This window comes from Pristis pectinata, chromosome 6 (assembly GCF_009764475.1).
Source record: "Pristis pectinata isolate sPriPec2 chromosome 6, sPriPec2.1.pri, whole genome shotgun sequence".
Lineage (NCBI taxonomy): Eukaryota > Metazoa > Chordata > Chondrichthyes > Rhinopristiformes > Pristidae > Pristis > Pristis pectinata.
In genome coordinates this window covers 112,133,576-112,146,535 of record NC_067410.1, presented here as the reverse complement: position 1 = coordinate 112,146,535, position 12,960 = coordinate 112,133,576, and the positions used below count along the sequence as shown (strand labels likewise).

At 51.2% G+C, this 12,960-nt stretch overlaps 1 protein-coding gene across 3 annotated transcripts in view; it reads right to left on the bottom strand.

The window, feature by feature from the left end:
* The window catches only part of LOC127572142 (traf2 and NCK-interacting protein kinase-like), a 105,107-nt gene that overhangs the window by 78,551 nt on the left and 13,596 nt on the right, over window positions 1-12,960 (bottom strand). For all 3 annotated transcript variants that reach the window (XM_052019092.1, XM_052019094.1, XM_052019093.1), the window contains exons 5-9: window positions 12,620-12,674; window positions 10,640-10,718; window positions 7,674-7,849; window positions 6,744-6,810; window positions 2,795-2,999 (exon numbers count right to left, since the gene is read on the bottom strand). In XM_052019092.1, the coding sequence (XP_051875052.1) occupies window positions 2,795-2,999; window positions 6,744-6,810; window positions 7,674-7,849; window positions 10,640-10,718; window positions 12,620-12,674 (582 nt within the window). The remainder of the gene's footprint in view (window positions 1-2,794; window positions 3,000-6,743; window positions 6,811-7,673; window positions 7,850-10,639; window positions 10,719-12,619; window positions 12,675-12,960) is intronic.

Here is a 12,960-nt window from a genome sequence, read left to right as displayed (position 1 = left end):
TGGGGGAGATCCAAGGGCAGGGGGCGCTGACATATTCTTTCATAGAGCTAGCACGGCCTTGATGGGCTGGACTGCCTCGTGCATCGTGAGACAGATTCCATTGACAAACTGCTGCTGAGCAGAGCGACCGACTGGAAACTTCCAAGCTGTGTGTGAGGGGAAATGAGGGAGATGGAACTGAGGCCAAGAGGTGGTAGGGAGGGTAAGATCGAGCAACAACCTTACTGGTAGGATTGAGGGATTGGATCGCCTCATCCTGAAGGAGAGCTTAAGGGAGCTGCATTTCAATGGCGCCCTCGATCTCAGGAGATGTCACAGCCCGTCACATCAGTGGGGCAGGTGGTCACTAGTGTAGAAAAGCAAGGCAGCTGAATTGGGCACACAAAGATCCCACAAAGCAGCGTGATAACCACCAGATAATTTGCTGAGTCTTCTCAGTCTGAGACTGTTCCCAGGGCGACAATGGCTCACACGAGGGGAGATAATTTTAAGGTGACTGGAGAAAGGTATAGAACCATAGAACCACAGAACAATACAGCACAATACAGACCCTTCGGCCCACAGTGTTGTGCCAACCTTCAAACCACTCCTAAGACTATCTAACCCCTTCCTCCCACATATCCCTCTATCTTAAATTCCTCCATATGCTTATTTAACAATCTCTTGAACTTGACCAACATATCAGCCTCCACCACCACCCCAGGCAGCACATTCCATGCACCAACCACTCTCTGGGTGAAAAACCTCCCTCTGACGTCTCCCTTGAACTTCCCACCCATTACCTTAAAGCCATGCCCTCTTGTATTGAGCATTGGTGCCCTGGGAAAGAGGCGCTGGCTGTCCACTCTATCTATTCCTCTTAATATTTTGTACACCTCTATCATGTCTCCCCTCATCCTCCTTCTCTCCAATGAGAACAGCCCTCGCTCCTTTAGTCTCTCCTCATAATCCATACTCTCTAATCCACGCAGCATCCTGGTAAATCTCCTCTGCACCCTCTCCAACGCCTCCACATCCTTCCTATAATGAGGCGACCAGAACTGGACACAGTACTCTAAGTGTGGTCTAACCAGAGTTTTGTAAAGCTGCAACAGTACTTCGCGGCTCTTAAACTCGATCCCACGACTTATGAAAGCTAACGTCCCATAAGCTTTCTTAACTACCCTATCCACCTGTGAGGCAACTTTCAGTGATCTGTGGATATGAACCCCCAGATCCCTCTGCTCCTCCACACTGCCCAGAATCCTGCCATTTACCTTGTACTCCGCCTTGGAGTTTGTCCTTCCAAAGTGTACCACCTCACACTTCTCCGGATTGAACTCCATCTGCCACTTGTCCGCCCAGCTCTGCATCCTAGCAATATCCCTCTGCAAGCTTCGACAGCCCTCCACACTATCCACAACACCGCCGATCTTTGTGTCATCTGCAAACTTGCTAACCCAGCCTTCCACCCCCTCATCTAAGTCATTAATAAATATCACAAAAAGTAGAGGTCCCAGAACCGCTCCCTGTGGGACACCACTAGTCACAGCCCTCCAATCCGAATGCACTCCCTCCACCACAACCCTCTGCTTTCAACAGGCAAGCCAATTCTGAATCCACACGGCCAAGCCTCCCTGGATCCCTTGGCCTCTGACCTTCTGAAGAAGCCTACCATGCGGAACCTTGTCAAACACCTTACTAAAATCCATATAGACCACATCCACCGCACTACCCTCATCAATCTTCCTGGTCACCTCCTCAAAGAACGCTATCAGGCTTGTGAGGCAAGATCTTCCCTTCACGAAGCCATGCTGGCTGTCCCTAATCAGTCCATGATTCTCTAAATGCTCATAGATCCTATCTCTTAGAATCCTTTCCAACAGCTTACCCACCACAGACGTAAGGCTCACTGGTCTGTAATTCCCTGGACTATCCCTACTACCTTTCTTGAACAAGGGGACAACATTCGCCACCCTCCAATCCTCCGGTACCATCCCCGACGAGGACTCAAAGATCGTAAGCAACGGTTCAGCAATCTCATCCCTCGCCTCACAAAGCAGCCTGGGGAATATTCCGTCAGGAACTCGGGGACTTAAGGGGGATGTCGGGGGTAAGTTTTTTTACACAGAGAGTGGTGGGTGCGTGGAACACACTGCCAGCAGAGGTTGTGGGGGCAGATACATTAGGGACATTTAAGAGACTCTTAGATAGACACATGAATGATAGAGGATTGGGGGGGCGATGTGGGAGGGAAGGGTTAGATAGATCTTAGAGCGGGATAAAATGTCGGCACAACATTGTGGGCCGAAGGGCCTGTACTGTGCTGTAGTGGTCTACGTTCAAGGGCAGCACAGTGGTACAGCAGTGTTGCTGTCTAACTGTGCCAGAGACCTGGGTTCGATCCCAACTTCTGCCGCTGTCTGTGTGGAGTTTGCACGTTCTCCCTGTGGCTGCATGGGTTTCCCCGGGTGCTCCGGTTCCTTCCCACCCCCCAATGACGTGCGGGGTCGGTGGGTTAATCGGCCGCTGTAAGTTGCACCCCCCCAGTTTGTGGGCCAGGGGTAGTATCTGGGGGGAGTTGATGGGGGTGTGGTGGGAATGGATTTGGAAATGGGGTTTTGACATGAGCTTGCAGGGAACTGATGGGCCAAATGACCTCATAAATACGAGGATCTGCGAGGGCAGATGTGTGAACTGTGGATTCCAGCTGTGCGTGGGGACTGACACCGACCGCCAGCTCCCAATCCCAGGCCCCGTGCAGGGTCCCAGCGGGGAGCCACCAGGTCCCGCCGCCCACCACCCCCACACTTACCTCTTCCAGCCGCCGCCGCTGCTCCCTCTGCTCCTCGATCCGCTTCTGGCGCTCGGCGAGCAGCTGCCTCTTGTGCTCCTCGTTCTCCCGCTGCTGCTCCTGCTGCTGCTGTCGCCGCAGGGCCTCCGAGCGCTCCTTGTTGGCCAGCTGCAGCCGTAAGAAGTCCCGCCGCAGGGTGGACTCACCGGGCAGGTTCACAATGGAGCTGTCGGTCGCCGGGGAGGTGAAGAGACGTTGGGTTATTGTCTCATACCCAAGTACACGGAAAATCTTTGCGTGTGTGTGGCATCCAGAGCATTCCATACGTGTACAGCAAGGTAATTGGTCATTAATTAGGGAAATTGGTAAAAGGTCATTAATTGGTAATTTTTAAATTACTGTCTCATATACCCGGGTTCAATTCCGGCCGCTGTCCGTGAGGGGTTTGTACGTTCTCCCCGTGTTCGCGTGGGTTTCCTCCGGGTGCTCCGGTTTCCTCCCACGTTCCAAAGACGTACGGGTTAGGAAGTTATGGACATGCTATGTTGGCGCCGGAAACGTGGCGACACTTGCAGGCTGCCCCCAGAACACTCTACGCAAAAGATGCATTTCTCTGTGTGTTTCGATGTACATGTGACTAATAAAGAAATCTTATCTTGTATACTGAGGTAGTGAAAAGTCTTTGTTTGCGTGCCATCCAGACAGATCATTCCATACATAAGTACAAAAGAAAAATAATGCAGAATAAAGTGACAGAGAAAGTGCAGTGCAGGCAGACAATGAGGTCCAAGGATCATGACGAGGTAGATTGGGAGATTAAGAGCTCATCTTTTAGGTCATGAGAGGTCTTATAACAGCGGGATAGAAGCTGGTGGTACCTGCTCTCAGGCTTTTGTATCTTCTGCCTAATGGGGGGGGGGGGTGAAGAGAGAATGTCCGGTTGGGAGGGGTCTTTGATTATGTTAGCTGCTTTCCTGAGTGTAGACGGAGTCAGTGGAGGGGAGGCTGGGATGTGTTGGACTGTGTCCACAACTCCCTGCAGTTTCTTGCGGTCCCGGGCAGAGCAGTTGCTGTACCCAGCCGTGATGGATCCAGATAGGATGCTTTCTATGCTTTCAGAAGGATTGATTCACTCACTACCAGTGGCCCTCTCTGACCCAGCAGACTTACCAGGGCGGTAGGCGGCGGTGGGGGAGGTTAGTTACCAGGCCAGGCTGGGCAACTTTCGCCAGAATAGGCCAGGAATCACAGCAAGCACTTTTTTAGAAATTTGTTTTTGGGATTACTACAAGGCCAGCATTTATTGCCTATCCCTAAATTCCCTGGAGAACAATACAGCACAAAGAAGGCATATGGTGTATTGTCTTTCATCAATCGGGGAATTGAATTTAGGAGTCGAGAGGTATTGTTGCAGCTATATAGGTCCCTGGTCAGACCCCACTTGGAGTACTGTGCTCAGTTCTGGTCACCTCACTACAGGAAAGATGTGGAAGCCATAGAAAGGGTGCAGAGGAGATTTACAAGGATGCTGCCTGGAATGCGGAGCATGCCTTATGAAAGCAGGTTGAGGAAACTTGACCTTTTCTCCTTGGAGAGACGGAGGATGAGGGGGGACCTGATAGAGGTGTATAAGATGATGAGAGGCATTGATCGGGTGGATAGTCAGAGGCTTTTCCCCAGGGCTGAAATGGTGGCCACAAGAGAACACAGGTTTAAGGTGCTGGGGAGTAGGTATAGAGGAGATGTCAGGGGTAAGTTTTTTACTCAGAGAGTGGTGAGCGCGGGGAATGGGCTGCCGGCAACGGTGGTGGAGGCGGATATGATAGGGTCTTTCAAGAGACTGTTGGATAGGTACATGGAGCTGAGTAAAATAGAGGGCTATGGGTAAACCTCGTAACTTCTAGGGTAGGAACATGTTCGGCACAGCTTTGTGGGCCGAAGGGCCTGAATTGTGCTGTAGTTTTTCTATGTTTCTAATACAGGCCCTTCGGCCCACCATGTTGTGCCAACCTTTAAACCTCGCCTAAGACTATCTAACCCCTTCCTCCCACATATCCCCCTATTTTAAATTCCTCCATATGCTTCTCTAACAATCTCTTGAACTTGACCAACGTACCTGCCTCCACCACCGCCCCAAGCAGCGCATTCCATGCACCAACCACTCTCTGGGTGAAAAACCTTCCTCTGATATCTCCCTTGAACTTCCCACCCATTACCTTAAAGCCATGCCCTCTTGTATTGAGCATTGGTACCCTGGGAAAGAGGCGCTGGCTGTCCACTCTATCTATTCCTCTTAATATTTTGTACACCTCTATCATGTCTCCCCTCATCCTCCTTCTCTCCAAAGAGAACAGCCCTCGCTCCTTTAGTCTCTCCTCATAATCCATACTCTCTAATCCACGCAGCATCCTGGTAAATCTCCTCTGCAGCCTCTCTAAAGCTTCCACATCCTTCCTATAATGAGGTGACCAGAACTGGACACAGTACTCTAAGTGTGGTCTAACCAGAGTTTTGTAAAGCTGCATCATTACCTCGCAGCTCTTAAACTCGATCCCACAACTTATGAAAGCTAACATCCCATAAGCTTTCTTAACTACCCTATCCACCTGTGTGGCAACTTTCAGTGATCTGTGGATATGAACCCCCAGATCACTCTGCTCCTCTACACTGCCCAGAATCCTGCCATTTACCTTGTACTCCCCAGGTGGGGCTGAGCTGACTTCCTGAACCACTGCAGTCCTTCTGGTGAAGGTGCTCCCATGGTGCTGTTGGGGAGGGAGTTGCAGGACTTGGACCCAGTGACGGTGAAGGAACAATGAGATATTTCCAAGTCAGGGTGGTGTGGGACTTGGAGGGGAGCCTGCAGGTGGTGGTGTTCCCCACACCTGCTGCCCTTGTCCTTGGCGGAGAGGGTTAGAGGTTCTGATTAGCTGTGGTGAGTAAGTACAAGAGCTTTGTAGAGGGTGCACACTGCAGCCACTGTGCGCCGGTGGTGGAGGGAGGGAGTGTTTCGGGAGGTGGGGGGTGGGACGCCAATCTGGTTTCTCTTGCATGTTATCAAGTTTCTTGAGAGTTGTTGGTACTGAACTTTACAAACTCCCATAAATATCAGTGTGACGATGAGCAGATGAACTGTGTTCCTTGTGGAACGGCAAGTGAAATGCTGGATCTGGGGTCAAAGAAGCTATCTCTGTGTCGTGTGCTTCCAGTGGGATCTGCTTTAACGCTGAGAGAGAGACAGAGAGATAGAGAGAGAAAAAGTGAGTGCGAGAGAGAGCACAAGAGAGAGAGTGCAAGAGACTGCACGACAGAGAGAGAATGTCATGTCTTGCACTGTACGGCTGCCACAAAACAACACACTTCCCGTCATCTGCCTCAGTGATAATAAACTGGATTCTGATCCTGAACCCACTACCTTCTGAGTCAATGCCTTTAGGGCATCACATGCTTCCTACTCCTCCGGGAAGAACAGTGTCGCAGTGCATACAGCTGCTACCTCACGGCACCGGAGACCCGGGTTCGATCCTGACCTCAGGTGCTGTCTCTGTGTGGAAGTTTGCACGTTTCTCCCCGTACCCGCATGGGTTCCCCTCCCCCGGGTGGTCTGGTTTCCTCCCACATCCCGAAGGCGCGCGAGCGGGTGGGTTAATTGGCCGCTGTAAATTGTCCCCGGTGTGTGAGTGGGTGGTAGGATCTGGGGGGAGCCGATGGGAATGGGGGGGAGAATGAAATGGGATCGGTATGGAATGGGTGTAAGTGGGTGGTTGGTGGTCGGCACGGATTCGGGGAGCTGCTGACCCTATAACTCTGCAAATGGGACCAGCTCAGGCCAGCAACTTGGTGAGCACAGACATTGGGCCAAAGGGCTTGTTTCCATGCTGTAAAACTCTACGATTCCAAACTCAGGTCAAAGTACCACAGGCTGCTACCTGCCCCCTGCTCCCATTTGCCCACCTATTGCCCCCATTACCTTGGTTCCCCAACGTCTCCTTCATCCTCCTCTTCCTCGCTCCCGCTGTACTCGTACTCCGTCTCATCTGAGGGATCAGGAAAGTCGTGCATCATCAGAGCTTGTATCAGAAGCAGCTTCATCTACAGCCTTTAACACGGCAGAGCTCTCCAAGGAGTCTTCGTCAGGGTCTAACACTGAGGCGCCAGTGGTCTCTTCAGGAATGGAGGAGTGCGGGGAGCTCGGGGACGTGAGTTTGAGTGTCATCTCAGGGAGAAGGAACAGTGAGGCCACAGAGAGGTGAGGGAGGTGGAGGGCGTGAGGGGGAAAGAGGGGGTGATGGTGCTGGAGAGGGTGAGGGATGGAGGGATCGAGGATAGACGGCGTGAGGATGGAGGGAGGTGGAGGGGCGAGGGAGGTCTAGTGGATGACGGAGATGGAGTGGGGCAAGGGTGGTGGAGGGGGGTGAGGGAGATGGAGGGGGACGAGGGAGATAGAGTGGGGCGAGGGTGATGAGGGGGGTGAGGATGATGGAGGGGGGACGAGGAAGATGGAGGGGACGAGGGAGATGAGGGGGGTGAGGATGATGGAGGGGGGATGAGGAAGATGGAGGGGACGAGGGAGATGAGGGGGGTGACGATGATGGAGGGGGGACGAGGAAGATGGAGGGGATTAGGGAGATGGAGGGGGTTTAAGGCTGAGGCCTGGCTGGAGCCGGTCTGGGACGGTGTGCGGTGTGGGTCACCAGTGGACAGGACGGACAGCGAGGTGGGACACGGGGAGCAGAGTTCGGGACATGGAGATGGAATGTGGGAGTAGGGACAGGGAGTGTTTGGACAACCAGAGGTTGGAGCCACTGAGGGACCTGGGTTACTGGTCAGGGCCCCAATGCCTCGGACACTCCGCCTCCCCACCCCTCCCCAGGGACTTCCGCGCCTCCAACTCACGTACCTTTCTCACCCCTCCGCTTCTTCGTCCTGTCGATGTGATCCTTCAGCTGGATGCGAACCTGCCTCTCGTTGGGCTGGTCTCGGATGAAGGGGTGTTTCAGCAGCTGGTCGGTGGCTGGCCTCTGGCTGTGGTTCTTCACCAGGCACCCCTCGATGAAGGACACAAACTTCTTGGACCTGTGGACGGAGTGAGCGACAAGGTCCATGTAAGTCTGGATAGGGGTGGGGAGATCCCCATCGCTGATCCACAGGTCCCAGCCCAGACCACCACCCCACACCTCTGTAGAACGGGTGTGCAGTGACATCGACAAACCTCCACCTCCACTGGATCCTCCTTCATACTCAGATACCTCCCAAGTGTCCAGCACAGAAACAAGTTGTTCATCCGACCCCATTCCCAGGGGAATGTCCACACAGTATATTGCTCTAACTCCAGACACGTGAATAATAGAGAAATGGAGGGCTATGTGGGAGGGAAGGGTTAGATAGATCTTAGAGCAGGGTAAAACGTCAGCACAACATTGTGGGCCGAAGGGCCTGTACTGTGCTGTAGTATTCTATGTTCTAACTCTTGAGTGAAACCGGTTATCAATGCCCAAAGACACATCAACTCATTCACTCTCAACTATTCTTCACCTTCAAGCTCTGACAGACTTATCAATCACAACCTCTCCTTCATAAATCCATGCCGACTCCCCAATCCTACAGGGACTTCCTAAATTGCCTGTTACCACTTCCTCAGTAATAGACCCCAGCATGTTCCCCACCACTGATGTCAGGCTAACTGTGCTTGAGGTCCCTGTTTACTCTCCACCTCCATTCTCAAACATTGGGGGTACATTTGCAACCCTCCACTCTTTGGGAAGCATTCTGGAACCTCCAGAATTTTGGAAGATGACAAAGAGGGCATCTACTTTCTCTGATGCCATCTCTTCCAAAATCCTGGGCTGCAGATCACCAGCTCCTGGGGATTTATTGACTTTCAGTCCCATTTATTTCTCCAAAGTGATTCCTTACTAATGTTTCAAACATTACAGCCAAGGAAGTGGTAACACAGGTGGACAGGGTGGTGAAGAAGGCGTTTGGCACGCTGGCCTTCATCAGTCAGGGCATTGATTACAAGAGTTGGGATGTTCTGTTGCAGTTGTACAGGACATTGGTGAGGCCGCACTTGGAGTATTGTGCTCAGGTTTGGTCGCCTGTTATAGGAAAAATGTCATTAAGCTGGAAAGAGTGCAGAGGAGATTTACGAGGATGTTACCAGGACTAGAGGACCTGAGCTATAGGGAGAGGTTGGACAGGCTAGGACTTTATTCCTTGGAGCGCAGGAGACTGAGGGATGACCTTACAGAGGTGTATAACATCATGAGGGGCATAGATAGGATGAATGCACACAGTCTCTTTCCAAGGGAAGGGGAATTAAAAGTGAGGGCGTAGGTTTAAGGTGTGAAGTTAAAGATTTAAAATGGACCTGAGGGGCAACTTCTTCATGCAGAGGGTTGTGCGTCTATTGGACAAGTTGAGGCAGGTACAATAACAGCATTTGAATGACACTTGGATTGGAGTGGTTTAGAGGGATGTGGGCCAAATGCAGGCAAATAGGACTAGCTAGGTTAGTACACTTGGTCAGCATGGACGAGTTGGGCCGAAGGGCCTGTTTCTGTGCTGTATGACTCTATGAATCTATTCCACTGAGAGGGGGCAGGAGGAGCATCTTCACAGTCAAAAGATAATCTCATCAACCAACTCAACATGATGAACACACATGAACATAGGGGTCAGAAGCAGGAGTAGGCCACTTGGTCCCCCAGGTCTGTCCTGGCATTTGTTACAATCGTGACCGGTCAGATTGTAATCTTAACTCCACATTCCTGGTGACCCCTGGGTTAATAGGTTGGACGGTGAGGACAGAGAGAAAATTTCGTCTCTTAGATGACAGAGGGTATGGTGGGGAAAGAGGCTAGGGCAATCAGAGATAAGATCATAAGAAAATAGGAGCAGGAGAGACCACTCAGCCCCTCAAGCCTGCCCCACCATTCAATATGATGGTGGGTGATCTGCCCCAGGCCTCTTCTGTGCCAGTTCCCCTTAGCCCTCAATTCCAAACATGTATTAACTTTTATGTTAAATGATCCAGAGTCCACAACCTCCTGGGGCAGAGAACTCCGGAGATGTGAGGTGACCTGATAGAGGTGTACAAGATGGTAAGAGGCATAGATCGAGTGGACAGTCAGAGACTTTTTCCCAGGGTGACAATGGCTAACGTGAGGGGACATAATTTTAAGGGGATTGGAGGAAGGTATAAGGGGGGATGTCAGGGGTAAGTTTTTTTACACAGAGAGTGGTGGGTGTGTGGAACGCACTGCCGGCAGAGGTTGTGGGGGCAGATACATTAGGGACTTTTAAGAGACTCTTAGATAGTCACATGAATGATAGAGAAATGGAGGGCTATGTGGGAGAGAAGGGTTAGATAGATCTTAGAGCAGGATAAAATGTCGGCACAACATTGTGGGCCGAAGGGCCTGTACTGTGTTGTAATGTTCTGTGTTCTCTACACACAAGAAATTCCTTCACACTTCAGTTTGCAATGACTGCTCCCTAACTACATCTCCTTGTTCGTGACTCTCCCACTAGTGGAGACCTCTTAACGTCTACCCTGTCATCCTCTCAGCATCTTCTCTGTTTCAGTAAGATCGCCTGGATTACCCTGGAGATGTAACATCAAAATCAGAGCCAAGGCATTCAAGAGGACATCAGAACACTCCTTCACGTCAGTGAGGGTGGGAGGTGTGAACTCGTCTCTCCCCTGGTGCAATCCCAGGCTGGCATCCTCTGGAGAACACCAGGCTAAGGTTGAGGTACCTGGAGCCGAGGTGGGTGAACGTTGTCGGGGCAAGGTCTGGTCTGCCAAGAGATCCCAGCAATCTCACCAATCATTGGGCAGCCCGCCCGGCCGGCGATACTCACCACTTCTTGGACTTCAGCCGTGGCGGTGGGTTCCTCGGGATAAGAAAGAGGGCTCTCATCGGGTGCATGTCACACAGAGCTGTAGGGAAACCACAGAGGGTGGGAGGGAGGGAGGGAGGTGAGAGAGGGGGAGAGGGAGGAGGGGTGAAGAGAGAGAGAGAGAGAGAGGGAGAGAGAGGGAGGGAGGGAGAGAGAGGAGAGGGAGAGAGAATGGGTGTAGGAGAGAGGGGGAGGAGAGGGAGGATGTAGAAGGGGAGGGGGAAGAGGGGAGGAAGAAGAGAAAGCAGGAGAGAATGGGGAGGAAAAGAGAGAGAGAGAGAGAGAGAGAGAGAGAGAGAGAGCATGAGAATGAGAGGGACTGGGACACCCTTTAACGAAGCTATGCTCTTGTCACCATGTCTGTGCTGGAAATAACTCACTGCCCATTGTAACTGTCCCCGGACGGAGTGTCTCCCTCAGTGGGCAATGACGATGCAACCACGTTGGTGGGTCAGGAGTCACATACAGGTCTGCTCAGGAAGGACAAGGGATTTCCTCCCCTTATGACATTATTATTACACCAGGACTGGTAGTTAAACGGCCACTGTAAATTACCCTTAGGGTGTAGGTGAGGGGTAGAATCTGGGGGGAATTGATGGGAATGTGGGGAGAATGAAGTGGGATTAGTGTAGATGTGTGGCTGTGGTCAGGTCAGGCTTGGTGGGTCAAAGGGCCTGTTTCTGTGCTGTATGTCTCTATTACTGTATTAGTTGTATAACAATCCAAGCTTACTGATACTGGGTTTGTTTCTCCAAATTTACTCTACAGGAGCCTGAAGACTCGCACCTCACGGTTCAACAACAGCTTCTTCCCCACTGCCGTCAGGTTCTTGAACCCACCTGAGAAACCCCAACACTACCCCGGACTGGATTTCTTTCTTTGTCTCTCAACTTGCACTCGGACTATATTCCCCTCAGACTATATTCCCCTCGGACTGTATTCCCCTCGGACTGTATTCCTCTCAACTTGAACCAATGTCGCTATGTTTATCTTTGTTTATTTTGCCATGTAAGTTATGTATAATTTATGTTAATTTAAGTTTATGTAATTGATGTTTGCCATGTCTGTAATGCACTGCGCTGCTGCTGCAAAGAGCTAATCTTCATGGCATTTATACCCTGGGGATGTGTGCCCACGATAATAAACTTAAACTTGAATTAACTGACTTAAAGTCTGGTGAGATTCAACTTCTTGGCTCCGAATCGATATTCGAGGCCTTTGGAGACAGGTCCTGTAACTCAACCACTGCTGACACACTCTGGGATCAACAAGGAAATATCCAAAGATTAACGACAAAAGATAACAAAAATAACTGAAGGTTTCCTACTAAAAATACGGCAACAACTTGGACTTGGATAGCAAAGCATTCCAAGCTGCTTCACTGAGCTACAGGTAGATATCAGGGAAATGGAGAAGATAACAGGGGGCATCTTCAGAGGCGAGGCAGGCTGAGAGGTTCAGAGAGGGAACTGCAGTGTTCAGGCAGCTTAAAGCACAGACGATAAAATTCACAGATGGTCAAGGGACTGGATTTGGAGCAGCACAAAGATCTGGGAGGAGCGTTGAGAGAGTGGAGAGGGCAGGAGGTACAGAAGCCTGAAGTCCCACACCACCAGGTTCAGGAACAGCTACTTCTCTACAACCATCAGGTTCTTGAACCAACCGGCACAACCCGAACCCTACCTCAGCGACGGAACACTACGGACACCTCTCGCACCTCATGGACTTGTCTCTGATTGGGTTTATTTTGCATTAACGTCTTGTCTTGAACAGTCCTTTGCTTCACTGTCCCATATAGTTTATGGATAGTTTATATCCTGTGTGTTGTCTGTACCTACGTGCCTGTGATGCTGCTGCAGGTAAGATTTTCATTGTACCTGTACCTCACCGTACTTGTGCCCACGACAATAAACTTGGCTTGACCTGACTTGAGAGACTTACGTGGTGCTCCTTCTGCCATCTCCATCGCAGTGATCCCGAGGGACCACAAGTCACTCTGTCAACAGAAAATGGGGAATAGATTAAGCAGCAACATTAAATCTGTCTTGGGCCCGACACATTGATGCAATCACGAAGAAGGCACGCCAGTGGCTCTACTTCATTAGGAGTTTGGGGAGATTTGGTCTGTCACCAAAGACTCTTGAAAGTTTCTACAGATGTACGGTGGAGAGCATTCTGACTGGTTGCATCACCGCCTGGTATGGAGGCTTCAATGCACAGGGTCGCAAGAGGCTGCAGAGGGTTGTAGACTCAGCCAGCTCCATCACGGGCACAACCCTCCC